This window comes from Ostrea edulis, chromosome 8 (assembly GCF_947568905.1).
Source record: "Ostrea edulis chromosome 8, xbOstEdul1.1, whole genome shotgun sequence".
In the NCBI taxonomy this organism is placed as follows: Eukaryota; Metazoa; Mollusca; class Bivalvia; order Ostreida; family Ostreidae; genus Ostrea; species Ostrea edulis.
Window position 1 is genome coordinate 65,044,504 of NC_079171.1, and position 26,177 is coordinate 65,070,680.

Consider the following 26,177-nt stretch of genomic DNA (forward strand, 5'->3'; position numbering starts at 1 on the left):
GTTCTATTGAATGGTAAATCTTTGAATGGTTTTGTGAATGATTTCTGCTGGGTTTAATGGTTTTATTCTGACCAATAACACCATATATTAATAATTGTAAAGTAAACCGTCGATGTAAGTTTGAGTACAACTCTGACCTCCAAGTCGTTAGTGTTATCGAAAACCTCAACACAGTAATACAGACCTGCCATGATAGCTCCGTTGAATAGAGTTCTCTACGTAGCCGGAAGGTTATGAGTTCGAGTCCCGCTCATGCCATGATCGCGTCAAACATAGGTAGCAATTACTCATTCTCCAAATTCGTGGTATTTTAAAAGTGTGAATTGCGGGTTTTTCGAATATAATCCTAAAAATTGATTTCCTGTGTTGGCAGGTCAAACAACTCTCAGTGTTATGGTCGTTAGCGCTAAGCATACATCTGTGGTACTTTACCTACAACTGTTGAGGTCTCAATATGAGTGAAAAATTCGCGACGGGACGTAAAACAAATAAGCAAATATAGAGTTGCCATTGTGAAACTCATAGTAAATCTAGAATATGAATTGCTGAGAAATCCTGTCAAAGAATGTACGTACTTGTACACATTTATAGTAGGGTAAATAAGGCAATTTATATATTTAAAGAAAAAAGAATGGTACATATAGTTATCGGCAAAACTAACATGAAATTAATTTTTGTTCATTTATTAGAAGACGTGCTTGTGCAACAGTTGTTGAAATATTTTGTGCCAATTTTACTGATCTGTGATTGCATAATTCCATGTCAGCTGTTTGGTTTCTGAAAGGTTCGACGGACTTCTTATCTAAGTTTTACCTTGCAGTTCTATCTCGTCTGTACGCACATATATATACCGCATGCAATTTGTCTTTTCCATATTCCATGCACTGCATACGTTTTACGATGTTGAGAGCTTGCATCATAGGTAAGAAATTACTTCCCAAGGGTTGTCCTTTCTACAAAGACTTCGTTTTCAACATATGAAGCTATTACCAATATATTACCAATCACTGTTCGTTATCTTCACCTTGCATGACACAAGTATTCAATTACACGCGACTATAAGTTTGGGATAAATACTGAATTTATCTACCCGTCAGACGTGAGTGAAAGTTTACTTACTTAGAATTTTGTTAGATTTCCTACATCCATGCATTAATGTTGCAGGAGTGCAATGAAAAAGATCCATGCTAATTTGAATGTTCCTTGGTAGAAAATTATTATCAAATTCAATTTATAGATCATCTATTCTTGATAAATTTAGAAGTTTTGATTGTAGGCGCACGGGTCATGGATTGTAAATAAAGACCATAGAGCTTTAAATTCGAACTATGAAAGTCACGTTTGTCGACTCCATAATGTGGGCTATAATGTAAATGTAGATAAAAATGAACACGCCACACAGGATAAGACGTTCTTGATTATTTTAGAATCAAACATAGGATATATTTGTATTCCTGATCGGAAAAAGAAAACTCTTTACTTCTATTTGCAATGCATTTCACAATACTGTTTAGTTTTACATCCGGTTTTTAAAGTTATTAACACCGATGTACGAATATGAAATAAATAGGAAGAACACACCATTAGAAAGCAGAGGTTCCCGTGTCATGTCCTGGATTTAACATATTAAAAAAAATGCACTCTTTGATTTTCCAAAACAAGTGGTACATTGTAACATACGCCAGTAGATAATTCATATCATTAGCTAAGTAGCATAAAATGGCTAATGGATGACGTCATGAAGTCACTGATGCCTCATGCTCTTAATCTCATCAATGTCACGTGACATGATTTATCTGCAGTGTGTCCAGGGGTCCATGTTTGTACTTTTTATTTTGTTTTTTTTAATTGTTATTTTTTTTCATTAACAAACCAATGAAAAGATTTTCATCCAAACTGCATAACTAAAAAAATAAATAAGTATAACGACAAGAAGAGAAATAAATTATTCCGTTTAACAAATGAAAGAAAATTATGAAAATTGAATTTCTGCTGGAATTGAACCTTTGTTTGAGTAAATTAAGGTTTTAATTTGTATTGTATTCATAAAGGTTTCCTGATCTTCCTGACAGGCTTCCTTGTAACGGGTAAGTGGGAAATCATTATATAATTGAATTTATTATATACTTTCAATTTCATCTCTTCTTTTTTCTTTAAAAGTTTGCGGGCATATATCACATGATATATGCCCGGAAACATTCCGGCCCGCAAACATTACGTCACAATCAATACATTACGACGTTAATTTTCAAATGTTTCGTATTTTTCATCTTTTACTCTGTTAAACCAATAAAGAAATTGTTAAAATCAAATTATTGTTAGTTTCTAAATGAAATTGAAAGTATATAATAAAAAGGTTATAGACTTTGTATATGAAAATATGACGACCTCGTTTTTTGTCGCGGACGGAACCCGCAAGCTCGGTCCGTCCACGCGACAAAAACTCGGTCGTCATATTTTTCCATACAAAGTCTATAACCTATAATCATGATTGCATTAATCCTGTTTATACAATGTAAGGGGCAACGGAATTATAAGATATGCAGCATATTGACGATTTTCACTGCAAAGATTTTCCTTAGTCTCCGAAACATAACTTCTGTAACAGTAAAAACGTAGTTTTTTTTCCAGAGGCGCTGTACTGTTTGTCATGCTCTGACAGTGTAGCACCACGACATTGCCATGTTGTCCGAAAATGTAGCGACGGAGAGGTAGGTACCGATATCTAAGTTTTTGTCTTTTGAAAATTATGTGAAATCCATTAAATTCGTGTAAATAGTATCTGAAATCCATTGAATTCTTACATATATTAAGTGACATTTCTCAGAATTATATAAATGCTATGTGGAATCATTTAAAATATCGTAAATATTATATGGAATAAGAATGTCGTGGATTTACAATGTAAGACTTTATACGCTTTAAAATTTACAAGTTTTGTTGAATCACAAGACTGTATAGTTTTGTTGAGTTTGGGGAGCAATGACGTGATTATATAATCTGTACTTAGAATCATTTTATTTATAACATTTTGTTTTCTTCTGAAACGGTTGATCAACCCTTTTTACAAACAAATTATGATTCCCCGTGTCTGAAATATTTCATCTTTAAATTATAGAAGTGTTTGAGCTTATGAATATCTACTATGAAAATATGATATGATAATGGGATATGAAATTGTAATGACAAATGAGTATTTACTATGAATTTATGGTATTGTGCAATACATTTATACTTGATTAGCACGTATGAACTAGACAAGTTTCTGGACGTTCTATGTTTAGAACGAAGTTTATCAATTCAATTAAAAGTTTATCTAATGTATAGTGCTCACGGCGGGTGTGACCGGTTGACAAAGGACGCTTACTCCCCCTAGGTAACTGATCCCAACTCTTGTGTGTCCAGGGGTCCATGTTTTCCCAACTATCTATTTTGTATTTTATAGGAGTTACGAAATTGATCACTGTTCATTATCTTCACTTTTCATTATGTAACCCTGTTTGTTTCGTAAAAACGTAATTAAGCCCTATAACATTCGTTTGGACTCATTAATCATTCTAGAATTACATCTAGGGATTGATTTCATTGGACAGTTGAGTTGTGACAAATTATATTTTCAGTTGTGAATTTGGCACGGTGGAAAACGTGAATTGTACACTATTGTTTTGAACTTTGGTTATACTTCTTGTATATTTGTAATTTTTCATATATACATTTTACTGTCAATAATTGGAAATAATTTGTTAAAATTTTTAATTGTTTTGTGATTCACTGATTTTATCTAGGGTGTTTTTTTTATACCTGACGTTGGATGAGGAATATTTTCTACAAAATTATAAAATTGTGACGGCAAATGAATATTTGTTATGTAATTATGAAATTGTAATGAGTTATGAATATATACTGTGAAGTTGTAAAATTGTAATGACCTATGAAGATATACTGTACAACTATAATGGCTTATGAATATGTATTATGGCTTAAAGATAACACCTATGGCTTACGGATATTTGTGTCTACACTATGGCTTATGAATACTTCCTATGAAATTATAAAATTGTAATGGTTTATGCATATTTATTATGACTTATGGATATTTACTATGGCTTATGAATATTTACAGGTTTGTTTTACGGAGAGTCATACGTCTGAAAATGGAGTTGTTGTCTTTGACACCGGATGTGCTAGTTCCCAGGTACGATGTTTCATTCATTGTGTGAATTATTTCTTATTTATGTTTTTATGTTTTATTCCATGAGGAATCATTTCGTAGCGATTAGGGATAGAATGAGTCCCCAGTAGCCTTTGCTTGTCGTAGGAAGTAAATAAATGGGACGGTCATTCAGATGAGACAGTAAAACCCAAGGCCCCGTGTCACAGAAGGTGTGGCGCGATGAAGGGGACGGCCCTCCCTGCTCAAAGGCTGTAAGCGCCGATCATAGGCCTAAGTTTTGCAGCCCTTCACTGGCAATGGTGACGTCTCCATTTGAGTGAGCAATTCTCGAGCGGGACGTTAAGCAATACAAAGTCAATGAACAAACCACAAACACATTTGAACTGACATCTATCGATTGCTCTTATTCTGATTATCAAACATACCCTTCTGTTATCTAACACTGTAGTACATATATTTTCTTTGAAAAATATTAATATGATGAATATTTTGTTTCAATGGGACAATCTTGGTTGTCAATGACGAGTTTAGGGATATTTTAATGAAATCTATCTATCTATCTATCTATCTATCTATCTATCTGCAGACTGTGGACAAAAGTATTCGCACGGTCGCGTCATTTTTCATATTTATAGAGTATCACACATTGCAGGTTATCTCTCTTTGCACAAAAATGAGTTATCCTTTCACCGATTATGTATCTAAAAAGTTGAAGGTCATTAATGTGACGTAATGATTTTTGTTGTCGTCTGCAAGTCCGTTTATACATGCAAGGTAGTGATTAGAAAGCATGGGTTGTAAACATTGGAACTCGGTATAAGCTGCTAAGAAAACAGTAACATTAGTTCAGGGTTGTAAAAGTTCCGACGAAGTTGGAAAATTATTAAGAATTCCTATATCAACTGTGTATAGTGGTTGAAATTTTGAGAGCGGGGTACAACAGAAAATAAACAAAGAAAAGGACGAAAGAAATTAGCGAGTGCACGTGCAGAACGGAGACTTGTTAAATTGACACAGTTGGATAAAAAAAGTCCACTGTCGGACGTTACAAAAATATAATGAAAATAGCAATACAAATTTTTCAAAGAAAACTATTTGTCGATGTTTAAGACAGAAATGGATACTAAATATGTGTTTGTATCAAGAAAATGCGGTCTGAGTTGTCAGTTATGTAAAACGTGTGCAATGGTGTGCGGGGAAAATAAACTGAACTGTGGAAAATGAATGGAAATGTCTTCTGACAAGTGCCAGCTTGCCGTTGGAAATTGCTGACGAATACATATATATGGAGAAGAAGTGATTTAAATCTTGACTGCTGGACTGTATTTCCCCCCGAAACTGGTGAAATATTTGGGGGTGCATTACGTGTCATGGCGTTAGTACTCTTTGTAGAGTCAATACATGTACATGTAACAGCATGAATAACTGGAAAATACGTAGACACCTTGTGGCCTGTAGAGTAAAACTCTTTCTAGATGACAATTATATGTTTATGGATGACCATACACCTGTTCAGTGATCTTGTCCTTCAACAAATTACAAAACTGGCAAATTCCAGCACTGAAGTGGCCGACACAATCATCAGATTTATGCCCCGTAGAAATCATTTGGCTGGTAATCAAAAGAAAACTTCAATATCACATTTGTACATTAATTTCTGGCGATGAACTGTATCAGAAAATTCTGGAAATCTGGACTTCATTCACAGTAAATTATACAAAATCTGCATGCACCCTTCCACAACGAGTGCACCAAGTTCAAAGGGTCCGAGGGTATATCACAAAATATTAAGGTACTTGACATTCTTTTATTTATTTTTATTATTGATTGAAACAAATTGTTTATTAAGTTCCGACGGAAAGCTTTCTACTGATTGTGCTGGTTAAGATTATTTTTATTATTCTTTTTTTTCTTTTTCCTAGACGCTAACTTTGAAGCTTCATATCTAGCTCATTTCTGCATGGATTTTGCTCAAATTTTCAGGGTTTATAAACTTTACAGAACAATTTTAAAATCATGTACTACATTTCAGAAATTCCCTTCTGTTAACGAGTTATTCCCCTTTGAATGAAATTTTAGGGACTTTGGTTTCCAGACAAAGGCTCCGATACTGTATAAGCTTGAGCAGAAAATGCATTGAAAATGAAAAGTAGGAGCATTGTAGTTGTGCACATCGTTTTTTGTTTTCTGATTACAGCGTTCGAAATGGTGGTTGACAGGGTTAAAAAATTAGGACGCCTAAAGGAGCAAAAAATTACACATATTTTCCTTTGTATATTTTCAACTAAAAATATTTTATTAAGACGTGTAGAACAAAAGTTGTGCAAAATGTTAAGAGCTTTCTTTTGATATCCCCTTAATTTAGGGATCTGGGGATCTTCAAAGTTTTCACTTTATAACTCAAAAAACGGTCAATATTTCGATATGGCTTTCGCTGGAAAAGTTGTTATTTAACATCTTATTAATCTCATAAACATAATATTTTGCTCGAGTATTGTGTTATATATGAGTAAAAAGCTTGACCCGCAAACAGGTAACCGTATCATTAGGTAGGTGAAGGGGGAAAATATGCGTATAACTTAAATGAACTTGGTTTAATTGATAAATCTGACTTCATGAAATGCTAATATTCTTTTAAAATAAGGTTTTAACGTGATCTATGGTTCCTTTAAAAATCATCTATCGACAACTTTCTTTTTTTTATTATTTAGTAGCTTTAATATAAACAATCGTTCCAAAGAAAAAAAAGAGGAAAAGGTTATCTCTTCTACCTTTGTTATTAAAACAACGATATATTTAATGGAAGAAACAAACCTTCAAGCATTTAATAACTCGGTCATTAACTACACGCATCTTACATACACCGCGGGGTTTGTTTTTGTTTACAATTACGTAACCGCCTCGAGGAACCATCGCGTGTGAACCAGGGCATATACACAAAGTAAACAATGTCGTCCTAAATATAACACAGAATGTTGTTTTTGATCATATTGGATTTTTCGAATAATTCAGTCTTTCCGGGGATGTATATATTTGTTTATACGTCCCTGGTCTTACGTTTGATTTGTTTTAAGTTCACAACTTTAGAGCATTGAGTCGGGCATCAATTTTAAAATCTGCAATTTAATATACAGTTCATTTCTCAATCTTGTCTAATTGAACGTGTGTTTAATATCGGAGATTCATCGCTGCTGGACCAGCGATCTGTGATTTCACACTAATTTCACTGAACACACAAGCTTTACTCAAATTCTTCGTTGTGAAAAAGAAAATGGATACATTTTACAAACAATGAATTATTTCTGAACATGTTTTGAAATCAATAGTTTATAATCATGATTAAACCAAATCTAAACATGCGTATAAAATATTCAGAAAGCCATGGCCGACCAGTCTCATCTCAAATGATTTATTGTTTTATTGTTTAAAAACAATGACTTTGACTAAACATTGATTCAGAACTCCTGGTCCAAATTATGTAATTCGGCACGTGCCCCTGGCGTGAGATTCCTACGCGACTTCTATGCGCAATGTGTACATAATATACCTACATGTTTTTACGCAGGTATATATTAATGTTTAATAAAATATTCAAGATTTGAGAGCAATTTATTTGATTTGTATGTATAAATAATTCAAACTCGATGAATTATTCTCTTCAGTCTGAATATTATGCTATCATAATTTTGTTGTATGATAACATATTGGTAACAGCTATAAACCTTTATTGTATGTCTTGAGCCATAAATTTCATAAATTTAAATAGTAATTTTTTCTTCATTATTGGGATTGAAAAGTTAAATGCTGTAAGAATTTAATCCCACATACACGCGCGCCTCAAAAGACTGATTCGTAGAATGAGATCATACATGCATGTACTTGAGTAGTATAAATTTATTAAACACCTAACGATAAAAATTTATAGTAAACCTTTATAGCTTCATTTCAATGATATATATTAAATTCTCAAACTATTTCATAATTACATACGAGAAGTCAGAATCGTCAGCGTAGCCAAACTACTTATATCGTTACAGTACTTATCTTCCTGTCACCGTTGATTATTTTCTTTCTGAAAACTTAACTTGTATTCCTCTTTTGTAAAATCACTGGATAAGTATTTCAAATAATTTTTCCCCGGGTGATGTTACGTATGACATATCAAGAGGGAAAGAATGCGAAAGTTAGATCCCACACACACATACTCATGTACGGTTCCTGTATCAAATGTCATTTAATTTTAAAAATACACCGTAAGCTCATTCTTCACATAAAGATTATTAATGACCATAACATGAATATTCTTGATGTAAGGTCAATTGCACCATTTCTAAAGGTCTAAAAATAAAAAATTGATTAGAGTCTTAATATATCTTACTAATGGCAATTATTTTAATTAATACTGATAAAAAGTTTACACATGATCAAATAATATGTCCTGGCCTTGACCCATGGTCACATTGTCAAGTTCACTTTTTAGAAAATACAAACCCTGTCCTGGCCATATCAAGTAATGAAGAAACATTTAGATTCATACTTACAACAGATTTTCATGTTAACTGAGGCTGCATTAGGACCTGACCCAAGGACATATGGTCAAGTTCAAGGTTTTTATGTCACACAGCTCCGACAGAAGACCTCTCGTTGCTTTGCAACGAGCTTTGCTCTAATTTACAATATTTTTGCATTTACAAGTTAGCTGTCTTGTTCAGACACTCCAAAACATGCTTGTTTACCGTCAACCGTTTTCGATAAACCATTTTGGCCGCCAACACCGGTGCGAATGCGTTTGTCCACCGTCTGTATCTATCTATATATCCATCCATCCATCTATCTATCCATCTATCTATCTATCTATCTATCTATCTATCTATCCATCCATCCATCCATCCATCCATCCATCCATCCATCCATCTATCTATCTATCTATCTATCTATCTATCTATCTATCTATCTATGAACTATTTATTGATGTGTCTTTTGAAATAGTAGATGCATTACTGTACATTTACTTATTCTTTTAATTTTAAGTCCACGCGATAATTCAGCAGATGTAATGAATATTTGATATTAATATGATGTTTAACATGGTATAGGAATATTGAACAGAGTATTTTTGAAAATATTAAGAAACTATACACTGATGTTAGATCTGTCTAAACTACAATACTTATTGCAGCCCCCCCCCCACCCCCCTAGAGCAAACATCCATGCATCAAAAGGACCACATTGGAAATAAGCTTTCGAGCTTAATGGGTTATCCTTGGTATCTTTGTATGTATGTTCGTATTTATGTATATACCGAATAAACATTTATTTATTTGCAATGCACTTTCAGACCTGTCGAGCGAAACGTGGTCCCCAACTATTGAGGAATCTTAGCGACGTGGATCCTCACTATCATCATAGTCTGTGTGAGGAGTGTTGCTCATCTAATCTCTGTAACACACAGGGCTGTGGACAGCAAGGTAAGACAGGTGTATTGTAACAACTAGGTGAGACAGGTGTATTGTAACAACAAGGTGAGACAGGTGTATTGTAACAGGAAGGTGAGACAGGTGTATTGTAACAGGAAGGTGAGACAGGTGTATTGTAACAACAAGGTGAGACAGGTGTATTGTAACAACAATTTGAGACAGGTGTATTGTAACAGGAAGGTGAAACAGGTGTATTGTAACAGCAAGGTGAGACAGGTGTATTGTAACAGCAAGGTAGGACAGGTGTATTGTAACAGTAAGATGAGACAGCTGTATTGTAACAGCAAAGTGAGACAGGTGTATTGTAACAACAAGGTGAGACAGGTGTATTGTAACAGGAAGGTAAGACAGGTGTATTGTAACAGGAAGGTAAGACAGCTGTATTGTAACAGCAAGGTGAGACAAGTGTATTGTAACAGCAAAGTGAGACAGGTGTATTGTAACAACAAGGTGAGACAGGTGTATTGTAACAGGAAGGTAAGACAGGTGTATTGTAACAGGAAGGTAAGACAGCTGTATTGTAACAGCAAGGTGAGACAAGTGTATTGTAACAGCAAAGTGAGACAGGTGTATTGTAACAACAAGGTGAGACAGGTGTATTGTAACAGGAAGGTAAGACAGGTGTATTGTAACAGGAAGGTAAGACAGCTGTATTGTAACAGCAAGGTGAGACAAGTGTATTGTAACAACAATGTGAGACAGGTGTATTGTAACTGGAATGTGAGACAGGTGTATTGTAACAACAAAGTGAGACAGCTGTATTGTAACAGCAAGGTGAGACAGGTGTATTATAACAGTAAGATGAGACAGGTGTACTGTAACAGGAAGGTGAGACAGGTGTATTGTAACAGCAAGGTGAGACAGGTGTATTGTAACAACAAGGTGATACAGGTGTATTGTAACAGGAAGGTAAGGGAGGTGTATTGTAACAGCAAGGTGAGACAGGTGTATTGTAACAAGAAGGTGAGGGAGGTGTATTGTAACAGCAAGGTGAGACAGGTGTATTGTAACAGTAAGGAAAAACAGCTGTATTGTAACAGGAAGGTGAGACAGGTGTATTGTAACAGCAAGGTGAGACAGGTGTATTGTAACAGGAAGGTGAGACAAGTGTATTGTAACAGCAAGTTGAGACAGGTGTATTGTAACAACAAGTTGAGACAGGTGTATTGTAACATCAAGGTGAGACAGGCATATTGTAACAGGAAGGTGAGACAGGTGTATTGTAACAGCAAGTTGAGACAGGTGTATTGTAACATCAAGGTGAGACAGGTGTATTGTAACAGGAAGGTAAGACAGGTGTATTGTAACAAGAAGGTGAGACAGGTATATTGTAACAGGAAGGTGAGACAGCTGTATTGTAACAGGAAGGTAAGACAGGTGTATAGTAACAGGAAGGTGAGACAGGTATATTGTAACAGGAATGTGAGACAGGTGTATTGTAACAGCAAGGTGAGACAGGTGTATTGTAACAGTAAGGAAAAACAGCTGTATTGTAACAGGAAGGTGAGACAGGTGTATTGTAACAGCAAGGTGAGACAGGTGTATTGTAACAGTAAGGAAAAACAGCTGTATTGTAACAGGAAGGTGAGACAGGTGTATTGTAACAGCAAGGTGAGACAGGTGTATTGTAACAGGAAGGTGAGACAAGTGTATTGTAACAGCAAGGTGGGAAAGGTGTATTGTAACAGCAAAGTGAGACAGGTGTATTGTAACAGCAAGGTGAGACAGGTGTATTCTAACAGGAAGGCAAGGCCGGGAATCGAAACCGATACCCCTGTATTACTAGTCAGATATCTAACAACTGAGCTATCCAGGCCAATATCCATGGTTGGGCTTGACCAGAAATTGAATCCGAAACCCTGTACATACTATTAGACATTTGTTATAACTATGAAGTTTTCTAGGGCAAAATCCATGGTTTGGTTCAATTGGAAATCAACTCCAAGAACGCTGTATTTCTAGTCAGATGTCCTAATTTTAATGATTTTAGGTTTTGCTGAACGGGAATTAGATCCTAGACTCCTGTATTACTAGTGCTCTATCAGGATCAATATGGCTCAAACCATAACATTCTCTTTTTGAATAATCTTTGTCCTCAAAGACTCACAACCAAGCTTATTTGCCTCTAGCAGGACTTTTACCTACGAATTCAGTGTTGGTTAACCAAATGTAACGGCAAGGGATAAATTTATGGCGATTCCCGAAATCGAACCTGAGTCTCAAATGTTACTAATCAAGTATTATAACCACTGAACTACCCTGGCACATATCCACAGATCATATTACGCATCGTCACAAACCGCGGCTGAAACGTACGTTCATTACCCTTTCAACCATGGCTCTCTGCTCGACAATTTCTTCGTTTCTCATAAAAATGCATGTCGTGATTCGGCCAATCACTGAGCTTCCTCGCAATTGTTAGTCGGATATTTAAACTGTTGATAAAACGCTTGTTCTTCCACTACTTCGGTAAACTAACCCACGAAGAATTCGTATGTATACAACGTCTCGGCACATTTGGTGTGGAATAATGATGTTTTTCTTTCACTAAGAACAGGTGGTGGAAAGTCTCTATGTTACCGGGTATTTCCAATCTAGGTTTACATATTGATAATATCCGGAACCCAGGAAACAAATGGACGTATACAAGAGATAAACTGTGAAACTCTTCAGATGTCATCGATCTGTTGGATTTTTGTTTACCATAATATCGGTGGAAAAAGCACATGTTGTATTGCCGCGGCCTTTATTGGTGTTTTACAAGTTAAATGTGGCTGCGCAAAGACCAATCTTCCATTTAAGGCTAATGGTGAATTATATACGTCATTTTCGTCATGCATATTTATGAGCAACGAAGAAATTGTCACACAGAGAGCCGCGGGTAAAAGGGAAGAGGATCCTGCGATGATATTATGCAACCCACTGTAATCTCAACAATTAGTTACCCAAATTATTTCCCTTGATCACCGTCTTGTGTATGCTTATAAGATATAATCAATTAATCAGAAGATGTTTTATCGCTTAAGAATTCAACTGTTTTGAACATTTTTCTGGACACGATTCGGGTTTTATATCGGTATTGGGACTCTTATTACGAACATCTTTATTACGAACCCATGTTTATTACAAACCGATATTTATTCTCCAATGAAAGGAAAATAGCACAAATTTTACTGGATTTACCGAAGTTTGGTGACATCGAACTGCTATTTGCTGGCACTGGTGGTTAGCTATAATCATATTTTACTGTATTTTCATGGTAAATAACTTCCAAGATTTTCTCACTACCCTTGTGTCAAGACATTCCTTCAAAAATCCCCAGCTTTAACGTTGCAAACTCTTCACTCTTCACCTCTTCACTGTAGACCATATCGATGGTATTGTTATCATTTGAAATTCTATGCTTTGATATCAAATATTTCCTGTTGTATTTTAGGATATCCTAAGTCACGGGGACCAGTGTGTTTTAATTGTCCTCAAGTAGCAGATGCTACACTTTGTGACCAAATCCGAGTATGTGAACTGAACCAGGTAATATTCCCTGCTTAGACACAGACAATGTATGTGAACCTAAAAGCATTTACATTATATTTGCTTTCGTTCTATGTTTGATGGTCAAATGATGTCTGACCGTTCTTGGTATACTGATTTTGACTACGAATTACTCTGTTTACTTGATCAAAATAGAACACTTACGGCCGTTTAATTGATTGATTGATGCTTTCCGTGAGTGTTTTATTGATGGAAGAGAGAACTCAGATACAATGTACCAGGGAAGAGACCACCGACCCTCCGAAAGTAAACTGGGAAACTTTCTCACTTACCCGCGCGAGCGGGATTCGAACCCGCGCTGGCAGAGGTGAGAGGTCGTGTGATTTTGAGCGCGATGCTCTAACCACTCGACCACGGAGGCCCTTCGGCCGTATGACTAATTGACAGGGGATGATTACTCCTCCTAGGTACCCGATCCCTTCTCTGGTGTGTCCAGGGGTCCGTGTTTACACTACACTTAATTTGTATTCTATATTGTTCGTAATCATCACCTTTTCATAAAAGATATATTTTGAAAACTTTAAAGTTTCCTTGTGACATAGAGGCATTTGTACATAATGATGAAATTGAACACGTGAATGTATCCATTAACATATGGAACTTTATATTATTAAAAACTCATGTAGTGCTGAAATAAAATATTGACAACATTTTAATTAGATAACCAGCAGTGTCTAAAATATGTTGCGACAGTCAAAGAGAAATCATAATTATTCAACGGCAGAAATGAAAATTTAAAAAAAAGAAAATAAATACTTTTTCTAAACAAACATCAGCGAAGAACAGGAAACGCAAAGATGACAATGGGAAGAGGACAGATGATAAAGAAAGAATATGAAAAAAAAAAAACTTTGTTAAACACACCTCTGGTTACACACACAATTACTCTGAAGTTGAAATTCAAAAGATACAGGAGGTCCTCATTGACATTATCTTCGTAGTCTTTGATTATCAGGTCGCCCAACAGTCTGTTGAAATTCCTATGGGGAACGAATTGTGATCTTGTGTTAGTCAACCTATTTTTATATTCTGATGAAGCAGAATTTATTCTATTCTATTATTTATAAGTGAGAAGAAAAAATAGCTTGCTGTAGCCTTCAATGCGAGATTTAAATATATCGACGACGTTTTATCTATTAACAATAATAATCTTTATTCGTACCGATATGTCGATTCGATATATCCCAGTGAACTCGAAATAAAATGTAAATTTTTGCTTCATGCTTAGATATTTTATTGAAAATAGATATAAACGGCACATTAAAATTTCAGCGTTATGATAAACGGGATGAATTTAGCTTCTCCATTGTCAACTTCCCAGATTTATGTGGCAATATTTCATTATTATTTGCATATGGTGTTTATATTTTTCAAGTGATTCAATACGCAAGAGCTTGTTCTGGTATGGTCAGTTTGTAAATCGAGGTAAGCTACTGACAAACATGGTGGTACAGGGGTTTCAGCAGTCTCGTTTAAAGTCAGCATTTCGCAAATTCTATGGTCGTTGTAACAATCAAGTTTGTCAATAAAACCTATCATTGGGTCAAACGCTGTCTGACGTGTTTCATACGGATTGTTAGGCCGTTCTTGGCACACTGATTTCAACTATGGATAACTCCGTTTACGTGGTCAATATATAGGGCTCATGGCGAGTGTGAACAGTCAACAGTCAACAGGGGATGCTCATTCCTTCTATGCACCTGATCCCCCCTTTCGTGTGTCCAGGGTCCCGTGTTTGCCCAACTCTATTTCGTATTCCTTATAGGAGTTATGAGATCAGTTATTGTTCGTTATTCTCACGTTTCACGAAAATATGCTAAAGCAAACAAGCTTGTCTAATTTGTCGATGACGAAGCATAATACAAGCTACCGCAAGATTTCCCTAAGACATTCTAATATAAGGCAGAACTTAGTCGTACGCAATCTTTGTGAAATTGGACTGAGAATTGTTGAGGTGTATGTTTTTATAAATAAAGTATTTGTATATGTGGTATGGTCGCGGATCTTCACAATGTTCATTATGTTCTTGTTTCACAGGGGAATAAATGATAATGAACTTGTCATTTTATCTAGGCTTGCTATCTACACAGAGAGGAAGAATTTGGAGATACTTTATTCACGTCGAGCTGCATCAATAAACACGTAAGTGTTAGGAGCCCGTGTAAACATTACAATTGTGACATCATATATCTCTACAACCTAATAATGACCAGAATCGTTTTCACTTAGGTGCTTTGAACAACACAAATCACGTTATATTGGCACACTGATTTTGACTAAGGATAACTACATTTACCTGATTAGGATGTGTCCAGGGGTCCGTGTTTGCCCAACTCTCTATTTTGTATTGCTTATAGTAGTTATGAGATTGATCACTGTTAGTTATCTTCACCGTTCATTTTAACAATTACTTCGTGTTTAATCTAATCGTGTTTAACATATATTAAGTGTTGCACGTATCAAGTAACCCTAATCCTCCCGAAAAAGGTGAAAAATACCCTTAAACCTTGGGTTCCCATAAAGGATCGGACAAAACTCCTTAGGGGTTGAATAGGGGGTCAGATTTAAGGCCTAACCCTCGGAGAAGGGCTAGCCCAGCACCACTAGAAATATGGCTCCAAGGGACCCAGGGACGAGGATGGTGTAAGTCTGAAAGTACTTCATTTGTTGGGGTAAACATTCATTTTTTAAAATTTTTTATTGCAATGAAAATCAAAATTAAAACACACAAAATAAATCCAAAACACATTATTCAAATCATTATGATTTTTTCCTGTTGTGGATTTGATATCAAAATAGTAAGGGACGAGAACTGTATACTTGGTTCTTCTTACTTTTGTTCTTACTCTATTCCATTGAGGGTTTTACATACGTTATTTGAAGAAGCTATGGCTAGTCTATACTTGGATTTTTCAACACCTGAATATAGACTGAACTCTTTGATTATGGATGTTGCCTACCACAAGCTCTATAAACCAGCACGGATCATGGATGATATTCCTTCCAAATCATTCCGTCAGTTCCTTAAGCTCAAATTTACAAACAAAGGAATAGATGCCGTCAACATAAGCAACATTCTTCGTCATAAAAGGGTTCAGTCGTATATTCCAACTTATTTCAAGTTCAAGTCTACACCCTGTGTTTCCTACAGCTATACTTCTACTATTGCATCCAAACTTTTTAATTATAAACAAACTTTACAGTGCTTAGATATAGACCATCTTATACGTAATCCACCAACATGTTCTTGTTCTTCATCTTCTTTCAACTACAGTCCAGCTGGACATGTCATTACTGGTGATGTTGATATAGTTGAAAATGAGGACCTCAAACCACTTATTCTTAAAGGTCCTAAATACAGAGAACCTCGGTCTTTTAATTGGCGACAGAACTTCATCTCTATTATGAGTTCTGTCGAAGATTATGCCAGACGATGGGCTAAATATGAGAAAGAACTTGATACATTGTCAGAATGGGTTAAAAGCATAAGAGGGATATTAAAATCCCGCATTAGACATATGAAAACAAAAGCACGTACCATCTATCCTTCTGTGTTTAGTAAACTAGAAGTGATAAAAGAATTAGATAGGTTATATGAGGAATATGTGTTGGTTCCAGCTGACAAAGCTAGTAAAAACATTGTCTTTGTTTGTAAGGCTCATTATTACAACTGTATTTTAAACGAACTTGACATTAATTCCACTTTTGGTAATCATACTTATACTCCAACTGCCCTTTCAAAAAACGAAATTCTTCAATACCATGCTTCAGTTTTAGACACATTTAATATTCCGGTCAATGGGTCGAATGAATATGAGTTACAGTACCTATACTGGATTCCTAAACTACATAAAAACCCTTACAAACAATGATACATTGCTGGATCCAGTAAGTGCTCTACCAAGCCCCTATCTTTGCTCAGCTGTGAAGGAGAAACTTCAAACTTACTGTGCGACTACATATGCCAGAAGTGGTGTTAATCACATGTGGATTCTAAAAAATTCTAAACAACTTTTAGTAAACTTGAAATCACAGAATTTTTCCCAAATCAATAGCATTAATTCCTATGACTTTTCAACACTATACACAACCATTCCTCACGATAAATTAAACACTGGACTTTTTGACATCATAGACAGTTGCTTCTTCAATAAAAACGGAAAACGGAAATATTCATATCTAGTGATCAGTCATTCAAAAACTTACTTTGTTAAACACCACTCTGATTCCACGCACAAGTACTCTGAAGTTGAAATAAAAAATATGCTAGAGTTTCTCATTGACAATATCTTCGTGGTTTTTGGTGATCAGGTCTTCCAACAGTCTGTTGGAATTCCCATGGGCACGAATTGTGCTCCTTTGTTAGTTGACCTATTTTTATATTCATATGAAGCAAAATTTATTCAAAAACTTCTACGTGAGAAGAAAAAATCTTTCGCTGTGACGTTCAATTCGACATTTAGATATATCAATGACGTTTTGTCTATTAACAATGATAGCTTTCATTCATATGTCGATTTGATATATCCCTGTGAGTTCGAAATAAAGGACACCACAGTGTCGTCCACTTCTGCTTCATACTTAGGTATTTTATTGAAAGTAGACATTAACGGCAAACTGACAACTCAACTGTATGACAAACGGGATGATTTCAGCTTCTCCATCGTCAACTTCCCACATTTATGTAGCAATATTCCATTATCACCTGCATATGGTGTTTATATATATCAACTGATTCGATATGCAAGAGCTTGTTCTGGGTATAGTCAGTTTTTAAATCGAGGTAAGCTACTGACAAACAAGTTGATGGTACAGGGATTTAAACAGTCTCGATTGAAATCAGCATTTCGCAAATTCTATGGTCGTTATAACGATCTAGTTCGTCAATACAACCTCGCATTGGGTCAAATGCTGTCTGACGTGTTTCATACCGATTGTTAAGCCGTTCTTGGCACACTGATTTGACTGTGGATAACTCTGTTTAACTGATCAGGATATGGGGCTCACGGTGGGTTTGACCGGTCAACACGGGACGATTACTCCTCCTAGGCACCTGATCCCACCTCTGGTGTGTCCAGGGGTCCGTGTTTGCCAAACTATATATTTTGTATTGCTTGTAGGAGTTATGAGATTGATCACTGTTCGTTATCTTCACCTTGCTTTTAGACAATGCTTCCATTCCTCAAGACATATTTATGAAGTCGTGAACAGTTATGTCCTTTAACTAGAATACCGTGTTGCATTTTTGATTAACCCTATTTACATGGAATATCTAATCATATTTTGACTCACTATAAATTATGATTTTAGGCTTGTTCCTCTAACCTTGACATCTTCGGAAGACGATCTCTCGGCAGCTGTTCAAAGTGTTGCTTAGCGGATCTGTGTAATAGTCAATGTAAGAATCCAACTAATTGTCTTAATAGTCAGAGTACATTGATAAAGTATGGAATGAACAAAGTCATGGACAGTACATTGACGTAATGACTACAGTTATCAACAATTAGACATATAGAATACACTAATGAACCATTGAAATAATGATATTTCTAGAGGTGACAACTGGCAACATCAATGTTGCCTCTCTGTGACTGACGTAAATTGTTTCCAATGTCTACATTATCGTAGTTGGATGATATAAGTGATTGTGCAATAAGAGCGGAATGACTTGGGGTGTACACGAGTGATACCCTTTACATATTGGCAACCTATTTCCAAAATAAAGGAATGGGTACTATATCAACAAATACTTAAATTCCAATATATTTTGTCCTCTCATACTGCATTATAAGGTTTGTATTTTATTCCACATTATTCCTGTTTCAATCACACGCTACAGAAAATTGGACTTAAGCGTTGAGAATTCGGACAAAACCGGGATAAAATAGATAAAGATATTTATTTCATTCAATGCTTTAGGACGTATAAAGAAAGGTGAGAAGCAAATATTATCAGTGGGGGAATCAGACAAAAATATTAGGGGTGCGACCAAAGGTGGTCTGTGTACGTTTTCTACCCCCTCCCCCATGTTTTTAGCAGAATTGAGAAATTGCAGACTGTAAAAGAAATAAAATGTAATGGGTACAATTTAAATTCAGTAAGAATTGATACATGCACAGTGAAAATAAAATTCATCAAAATACATTTTCCCTACCCTTATCACCGTGTTGTACTGTTGTAGATGCGATTTGGTAAACATCTACAAATCGACAATACACATCAGACTCGCTATAAAGTATGGTATTTTGTATTTCTAATTTCAATTCATGAATGTTTCAGGAAAATCACAGGTTGTTTTCAAATATAATGGATACTCTAGCAAGATATAGGAATAAAATTAATCCATGAAGACAACAGGGTTGGGGTCACAAGTATTGAAAATTGACTCAATTGATGAAACTAGAAATATACGTAAATTTATGATTAACCATCTATTCAAATATTTAAGCCGCTATTGTCGACAATGCTTACATTTCGTCAAATATTCCCCTTCAATTTCCGTGAATATTCATGCATTCTTAAGTGAAATATCCTCATTTCATTTTATTTCGAATTACAATCTCAGGCTCCCTTTACAGCAAATTTTTTCTGTTCATGTAAACACTTGAAAAAAAGTTAACTTAACAAATACAAGGATTTTTAGAAATTCAAAATCTGGCAGAAAAGTGCTGTCAATTTCCATATATGATGCGTTCAATTTCAGGCAACGATATGACATTGTATCCCTCCTCTTCAACCATGACGACAAAGACAACAGCGGTGACATTGATGATGACCACAAAGTCACAGACACCTGCATCTACCCATGTACCAGACTCAACAGGTGAAAGTCATATCACGGTATATCTTCTGCAGCCCTCTGGGTTTAATGGAATACCCGCACACAAGCCGATGACATAAATTGAAAACTATATTAGGATTGAATATTTCCAAATTGGGTATTCCAAAACACAATTTTAAACTCACAAATTTATCTTTAAGACCCTGTTAGTATTCATTAATGTTTTTATGTTCACTGCAGGTAGTAGAGGCAGAGAATTTCTTGTTCTATTCATGAGAAATCTACAGGATATTTCAGGAAACTTGAAAGGATCCTTGACAGTTTACATAACAACAGACAATAAAGCCTCGGTCAATATATCCAGCTCTCCTCGTTTAAATGCGAACATTAAATCGGCAGTGGACAGCAGTGGATCTATTACATCCGATTCTAATTTTACCTTTCCTATTGATCTCTCGTGTGCCTACGGAATAGTAGAACCAAAGGCGGTGATAATAGAGACTTCCCAACCATCCACAGTCACTATTTTTAATAATTATTATTACGAAACCTCATCCGACGGAACGCTTATTATTCCAACGCACAAACTGTCTAATCAGTATCTCGTTTCAACCACAGAACCTCGTTCCTCAGGACGTGACAATTACAGCCAGTTTGCAATAGCAGCCCTCACTGACAGAACAGACATAAAGATAAGGTTCAAAATGCATTACAACCATATAATTACTATGCTTGGTTGGAAATATGGTGATGGAGACGTTCTATTTAAAACTTTGAATAAATTCGAAACCCTTCAGGTTAACAGTTATGTAAATCTTACCGGGACGCTCATTACATCTAAAAAGCCTATTGCTGTTTTTTCCGGAAACCGTTGTAATTATCTATTAAGGACTGGTTGCAGTCATATGATGACCCAATTACCCCCAACGACAGAACTAGATCATCAGTTCATTGTGCCCCCGTTTTACAAAAATTTGAAAACTTTAATTCAGGTTGTAACCCCAACTCAAAATACGATCAATGTAACTATTGGTGACAAAAATTCATCGTGGGCTTTGAATAAAACAGAACACAAAAATTTTGAATCAAATGAAAATGTAGTTTTAGTTTCGAGGGATCCAATTTTAGTCACCGGTTTTGGTATGGGTTTGTCACATGATCCTGATGTCAATCCCTATATGACAGTTATGCCCGGCGTACATCAATATCTTGATTTCTACAAGATCACAGTGCCATCTGGATATAAGGAAAATTTCATATGTATAATATGTCCAGCCGTCTCCATTAGCAACCTTCAGATAAGTGGCTTCTCTATAGATTATTATGCCACAGTTCACCAGAGTTCTGTGTATTTAGATAAAGCATTTGTTGTCCGTGTCTTTCAAGTTCAAAATACAGGCGAAACATTTGTTATATCAACAACAGATAAATCGAAATTCGGACTGATTGTTTATGGTCACCGAGCAAATGACGGATATGGATTTTCTGGAAACTTCGTTTTACCCTAAAATCACAAGAACTTATGTATTGTATGTGTTAATTGAAGTATGTATGTTATCTATTTTGTAAACACAATTGGACAATAAACATGTGTTTAAGAAAAGTACATCAGTTCAATCTTCAATCAGTATTAATTCAGAAAAGTCTTAAATTGTTGATCTTGGATTTTGACGTCAAAGGTTTGTATGCAAGATCTCAAAGATTACTCATGGTAATGTGTGCATTACATTCGCCGATGATTGCATTGATAATTCAAAATGTCTGATGCAATATCATTATTTCCTAAAAGGCTAAGAACTCTTTTCCATATAAATTAACATATCTACTGCTTCTAGGCAACTGCTCCCACCTCTGGTACATCAACGGTCCCGTGTTTGCCTAACTCGCTGTACTGTATTGTTTATAGCAGTTATGGGATTAATCGCCTTTCATGGTATACACGTTCACTATATGGTCATATTGGCCCAGCCCTAAAGCCTCAATCCCTGAACAAGGGGCAATGGATTTCGCAATTTTGATATAGGGTTTTTTTGGTGATCATAACCGTGTATCTAGTTTTTATCCTATATGTGTGGGAGTAGAAAAGAAGAATTTTGAGAATATGGCCTTTTTGCATATTTAGCACTGTCCATGAGACCCCGGGGTTTTGAGGTAATAAATTTAACAATTGATATTCCTCTTATGAAAGGTGAAAATGACGAACAGTGATCAATATCATAACTCCTACAAGCAATACAAAATAGATAGCTGGGCAAACATGGACCCCTGGACACACCAGAGGTGGGATCAGGTGCCTATGAGGAGTAAGCATCCCATGTTGATCAATCAAACAATAGGTTTAGATTCACGCCAGCCCGTTTTAGTTACTGGCTTTGTCAATCAATGTAACAGGCAGGTGGAACTAGGGGATTCCCCTTTTCACTTAAATAACAATGTTGATTTGCCTTTACATTTACATACAAGTTATTTTCATCTACAACATCAGATATATCGGAAGATTCGACCCTTCCCTACTATTTTGTGGTAGTAATGAATGGCAAGAATGTAACCTTAAATAAATCGGTGATTTGAAAGAAGCACTGTGCAACCCCCCCCCCCCCAATTTAGGAATATGAAGTTTGGGCAAAAGCAATTTTTAGGTATCCGTTTGTCGACAATTGTAGAAGACAATTTCTCCTCCGACTGTCCCAATACTTTTTCTGTGTACGATTCTAAACTCTTTAGAAGATAATAACAGCTCTGCAGTACGAATGAAAAGCTTTTGTTAAATTAATAGGCGTCATATACATTAAATGGTGGCCGCCATATGAATTAAGTGATAGTCGCAAGTTATATCAATATTACTTTTCTACCCTGGTACCTACGTACGAAAGACCATTTAGGACCTATCAAAATGTTTTTGAATTTGAAATAACGAATTTCAGAAGTCGTTTTTACAAATTTAATTTGTTAATTCAAACTCTTAAATTCGTTATAACAGGCGTGACCGGTCAACATGGGGTCGGTGTTTGCCACATTTTCTAATTTGTATTGCTTATAGGAGTTATCTTCGCCTTTCATAGTAACATATAGTACTACTCATATTATCACTGATTCATATATCCTTGCAGCTATGAATTTGATTGGAAATATCAATGATTTATTGTTAGTTTCATTCAGAAATAAGAAATATGCGTATTCAAGCCCCCCCCCCCTTCCCACCACCCAACCCTGCACTCCAAATGATATGTACATACATCATTTGACAAAAGTTTTAATCTTGTGTTAAATAAGCAGCCAGGTACGTTGGTGGGTAAATTCATGACACTGTCATGACACTGTCAAATTTTAAATCATATATGTTTAAGATATTCGATCTATTACGATCATATTCTATATCTAAATGAAGGATCTGTTTATCTCTGTTATCATGGTATCATTGTGAAGGGTTTGTGAAATACAAAAAGCATCCTTAGGAATTTCATAAAAATGATTATTGTTTGAAGTATCTCATCTTCAAATTTTCATTAATTCATTTTCTACAAATCTACTGACAAAGATTGTATAAACAATATCTTGATAAACATTGAAAATAAAATTAATCACTTTCCACAGATGTTTTTTGAAAATTACATTTTTATTGTTCTAAATTCTTTCTTTATCATATGTAGCCCATCATCTGGCATAATCTTCAAGATAATTCATGATAGTTATGAAGTTTTATCACCAAATGAAATATTTAGGCACTCTGAATCTCTGACCCTCAACATAAATGACTTCAGGTAGGCATTTCCAACTATATCGACGCCATCATGATCTGTCATGACATATGGAAGAATTATTTATAAAGTGGTCTATACCTAGGTAATGTAAAGTTAGTTTGTAATTAAAAAGTGTGGATGCAATGGTAGAAGTATGTCAATAACAATACAAGGTGTAGACTTGAGATATGATGGAATACAGACTGAATCTATCTATGACAAAGAATATTGTTAGTGTTGGTGGCATGAAAGGTGAAGATAACGAACAATAATCAATCTCATAACTCCAATAAGCAATACAAAATAAAGAGTTGGGTAAACATAAGTGGTTTATGTTAAACCAGAGTTGGGATAAGGTGACTAGGAGGAGTTAACATCTCCTGTCGACCGGTCACACCCGCCGTGAGCCCTATATCTTGATCAGGTAAACAGAGTTATCCATAGTCACAATATGTGTACCAAGAACGGCATTCACTTCTTTCTAAGTAAACTTATGGAACTGCCGGCCCGATTCGGAGGGATCATCATCCGTAACCCGCAGTGGTTTACAGAGTCTGTGATGGGCAACATTCATAATCATATATTTCAGTTTATATGCAAGTATTGAAAGATACAAGTATGGACTACCTTGGGTCTCTTTAAATAACGTATTCAAGACTTTTAGTGCAACGGAGTAAAGATTTGTAGGAATGGATTGCAGACCTGATTGCCTGTTGACAATATGACAACAAGCATAACTTAAATACTCCATTACTAAATTCCAAGAATTAGTGGGAAAGCGGTTGGTTAATATTCAAATTTAGTGCTGCAGACAACCCATTGACTCAATAATCAACCAGGGATTACCCCCCCCCCCTTTAATACTGACACAAAGTACCTCCCCTACCGGTAATTGCTGTGGTAACATACATTTTTTTTTCAGAGTGAATGTCACATGCAATGGGGGAAATTTCAGTTCTGACCCAAGCCCTAAATATATACCCTGGTGCATATCCCAAACTTGAACCCAAATCCTCCTCAGTACCTCTCATGGATAATTTGAACGGTTTGTAACCAGGTACTAATTAATTAGTGATTATCCCTGTGTAAGTATCGATTCGTCAATTAGCGACTTTACATACATTAGTGACGTCATCGGTTGTTTTGTAAAATATGTTTGTGTGTAGAGCCCGTGATTTTATGGCAGGTGGCAGGAAGTTAGCTAGAGATGGGCAGCTTTATACTAGTAGTCAGCTTTGTATGGAGAAAACTTCTAAACTGTGTATGTTATCATAAGCAGGGTATTAGATTGATACTTGTTTATTGATGACAAGTATACTTATTGTTTTAATATGCTTTAATTTATTTAAGTATACATACATTTATACTTACAATCATTATCCTATCTGAACTACTACCCCTAGGACCATGATTCAAACATTCTACTAACCAGGACCATGGTTCATACCTACTTCCCATGACCATGGTTCAAACGCCCTACCTCCAAGGACCTTGATTCAAACACACTACATCCCAGGACCATGATTCAAACCCCTATCTCCAAGGACCATGATTCAAACATACTATTTTCCAGGACCATAATGAAAACACTCCACCTACCAGGACAATTATTCAATTTAATTTTATATTCATTGCATGAAACGAAACTCTTGATATGTAGCAATTGTGTAGACCTAGAGTATATCACTAATAAAGAAAAACAGATTATAGAAACTCTTCAATATCAGGAGATAAACAATCCCTTCATGGGAGTCTTCATTTGAACGGAAAATTTAGTGACTATGTCCTGATGTTTCCTGATGTTCTCACTTATGTAACCCAGGTCACACTCAGTTGATCCAATGTTACCTAATTTAACTCATATCTTACTTTTTAAGTTCATATCCAAATAATCTGTCACTCACTTTTAAATGCCAATTATTTGACGAAGGCGCAATCATTACCTAATTTTACATCTTAATTTTGACTAGGATATGCCACGAATGTGGTTTGATATTCTGGTCATGAACCTGATGATCTAATGGCCTAGGTACTGCGACTGGGATGTTTGTTTGAAGAAGTATATATAATGATCAAACGTACGGTGTAATAGGCATAGATAATCAATGTAATTAGGATGTTGAATACAGCACTGAATTCCAACTTTGGTTTAAAAGCGCATACGAATAATGTTCTCCGTCATACCTACAATTGTTTATTTATTTTACCATTGAAAATAATTTTACTGCCTGTAAAAATACTTTTACTACCAGTAAAAACAAAATGACCAAAGCTCTCAACCATTTATTATTTATACCAGTAGAAAAATAATTTACCAATAGTATTTGTCCTTCTTTTATGCTACAATTACATTTCATAAGTAGCCACTATACTCACAATTATTTATCTTTACAATCAATATGATTACCTGAAGCATAATTAAGTACTGGTAGTAAAAAAGTTAATTATTGATA

At 35.5% G+C, this 26,177-nt stretch overlaps 2 protein-coding genes across 3 annotated transcripts in view; both read left to right on the forward strand.

Annotated features, from left to right (window-relative positions):
* Nucleotides 1–26,177, forward strand: part of LOC125682753 (IgGFc-binding protein-like) — an 82,918-nt gene that overhangs the window by 46,500 nt on the left and 10,241 nt on the right. The gene's annotated exons all lie outside the window — the stretch shown is intronic.
* Nucleotides 153–21,587, forward strand: LOC125663468 (uncharacterized). Of its 2 annotated transcripts, XM_056146679.1 has the most exons (11): nt 181–276; nt 821–922; nt 2,052–2,087; nt 2,632–2,711; nt 4,124–4,195; nt 9,513–9,642; nt 13,088–13,182; nt 15,277–15,345; nt 18,514–18,601; nt 19,907–20,026; nt 20,225–21,587. In XM_056146679.1, exons 1-11 carry the CDS (start codon nt 234–236, stop codon nt 21,490–21,492), a joined length of 2,103 nt encoding a protein of 700 aa, XP_056002654.1. In that variant the 5' UTR covers nt 181–233; the 3' UTR covers nt 21,493–21,587. The 2 variants fall into 2 exon arrangements, with proteins under 2 accessions (XP_056002653.1, XP_056002654.1); XM_056146678.1 differs by having other exon boundaries at nt 153–922.

Coding starts and splice junctions, on each gene's coding strand:
- LOC125663468 (XM_056146678.1), top strand. CDS start 760: ATGTCAGCTGTTTGGTTTCTGAAAGGTTCGACGGACTTCTTATCTAAG. Junction 923..2,051: donor GTTGAGAGCTTGCATCATAG/GTAAGAAATTAC, acceptor GTATTCATAAAG/GTTTCCTGATCTTCCTGACA. Junction 9,643..13,087: donor ACAGGGCTGTGGACAGCAAG/GTAAGACAGGTG, acceptor GTTGTATTTTAG/GATATCCTAAGTCACGGGGA.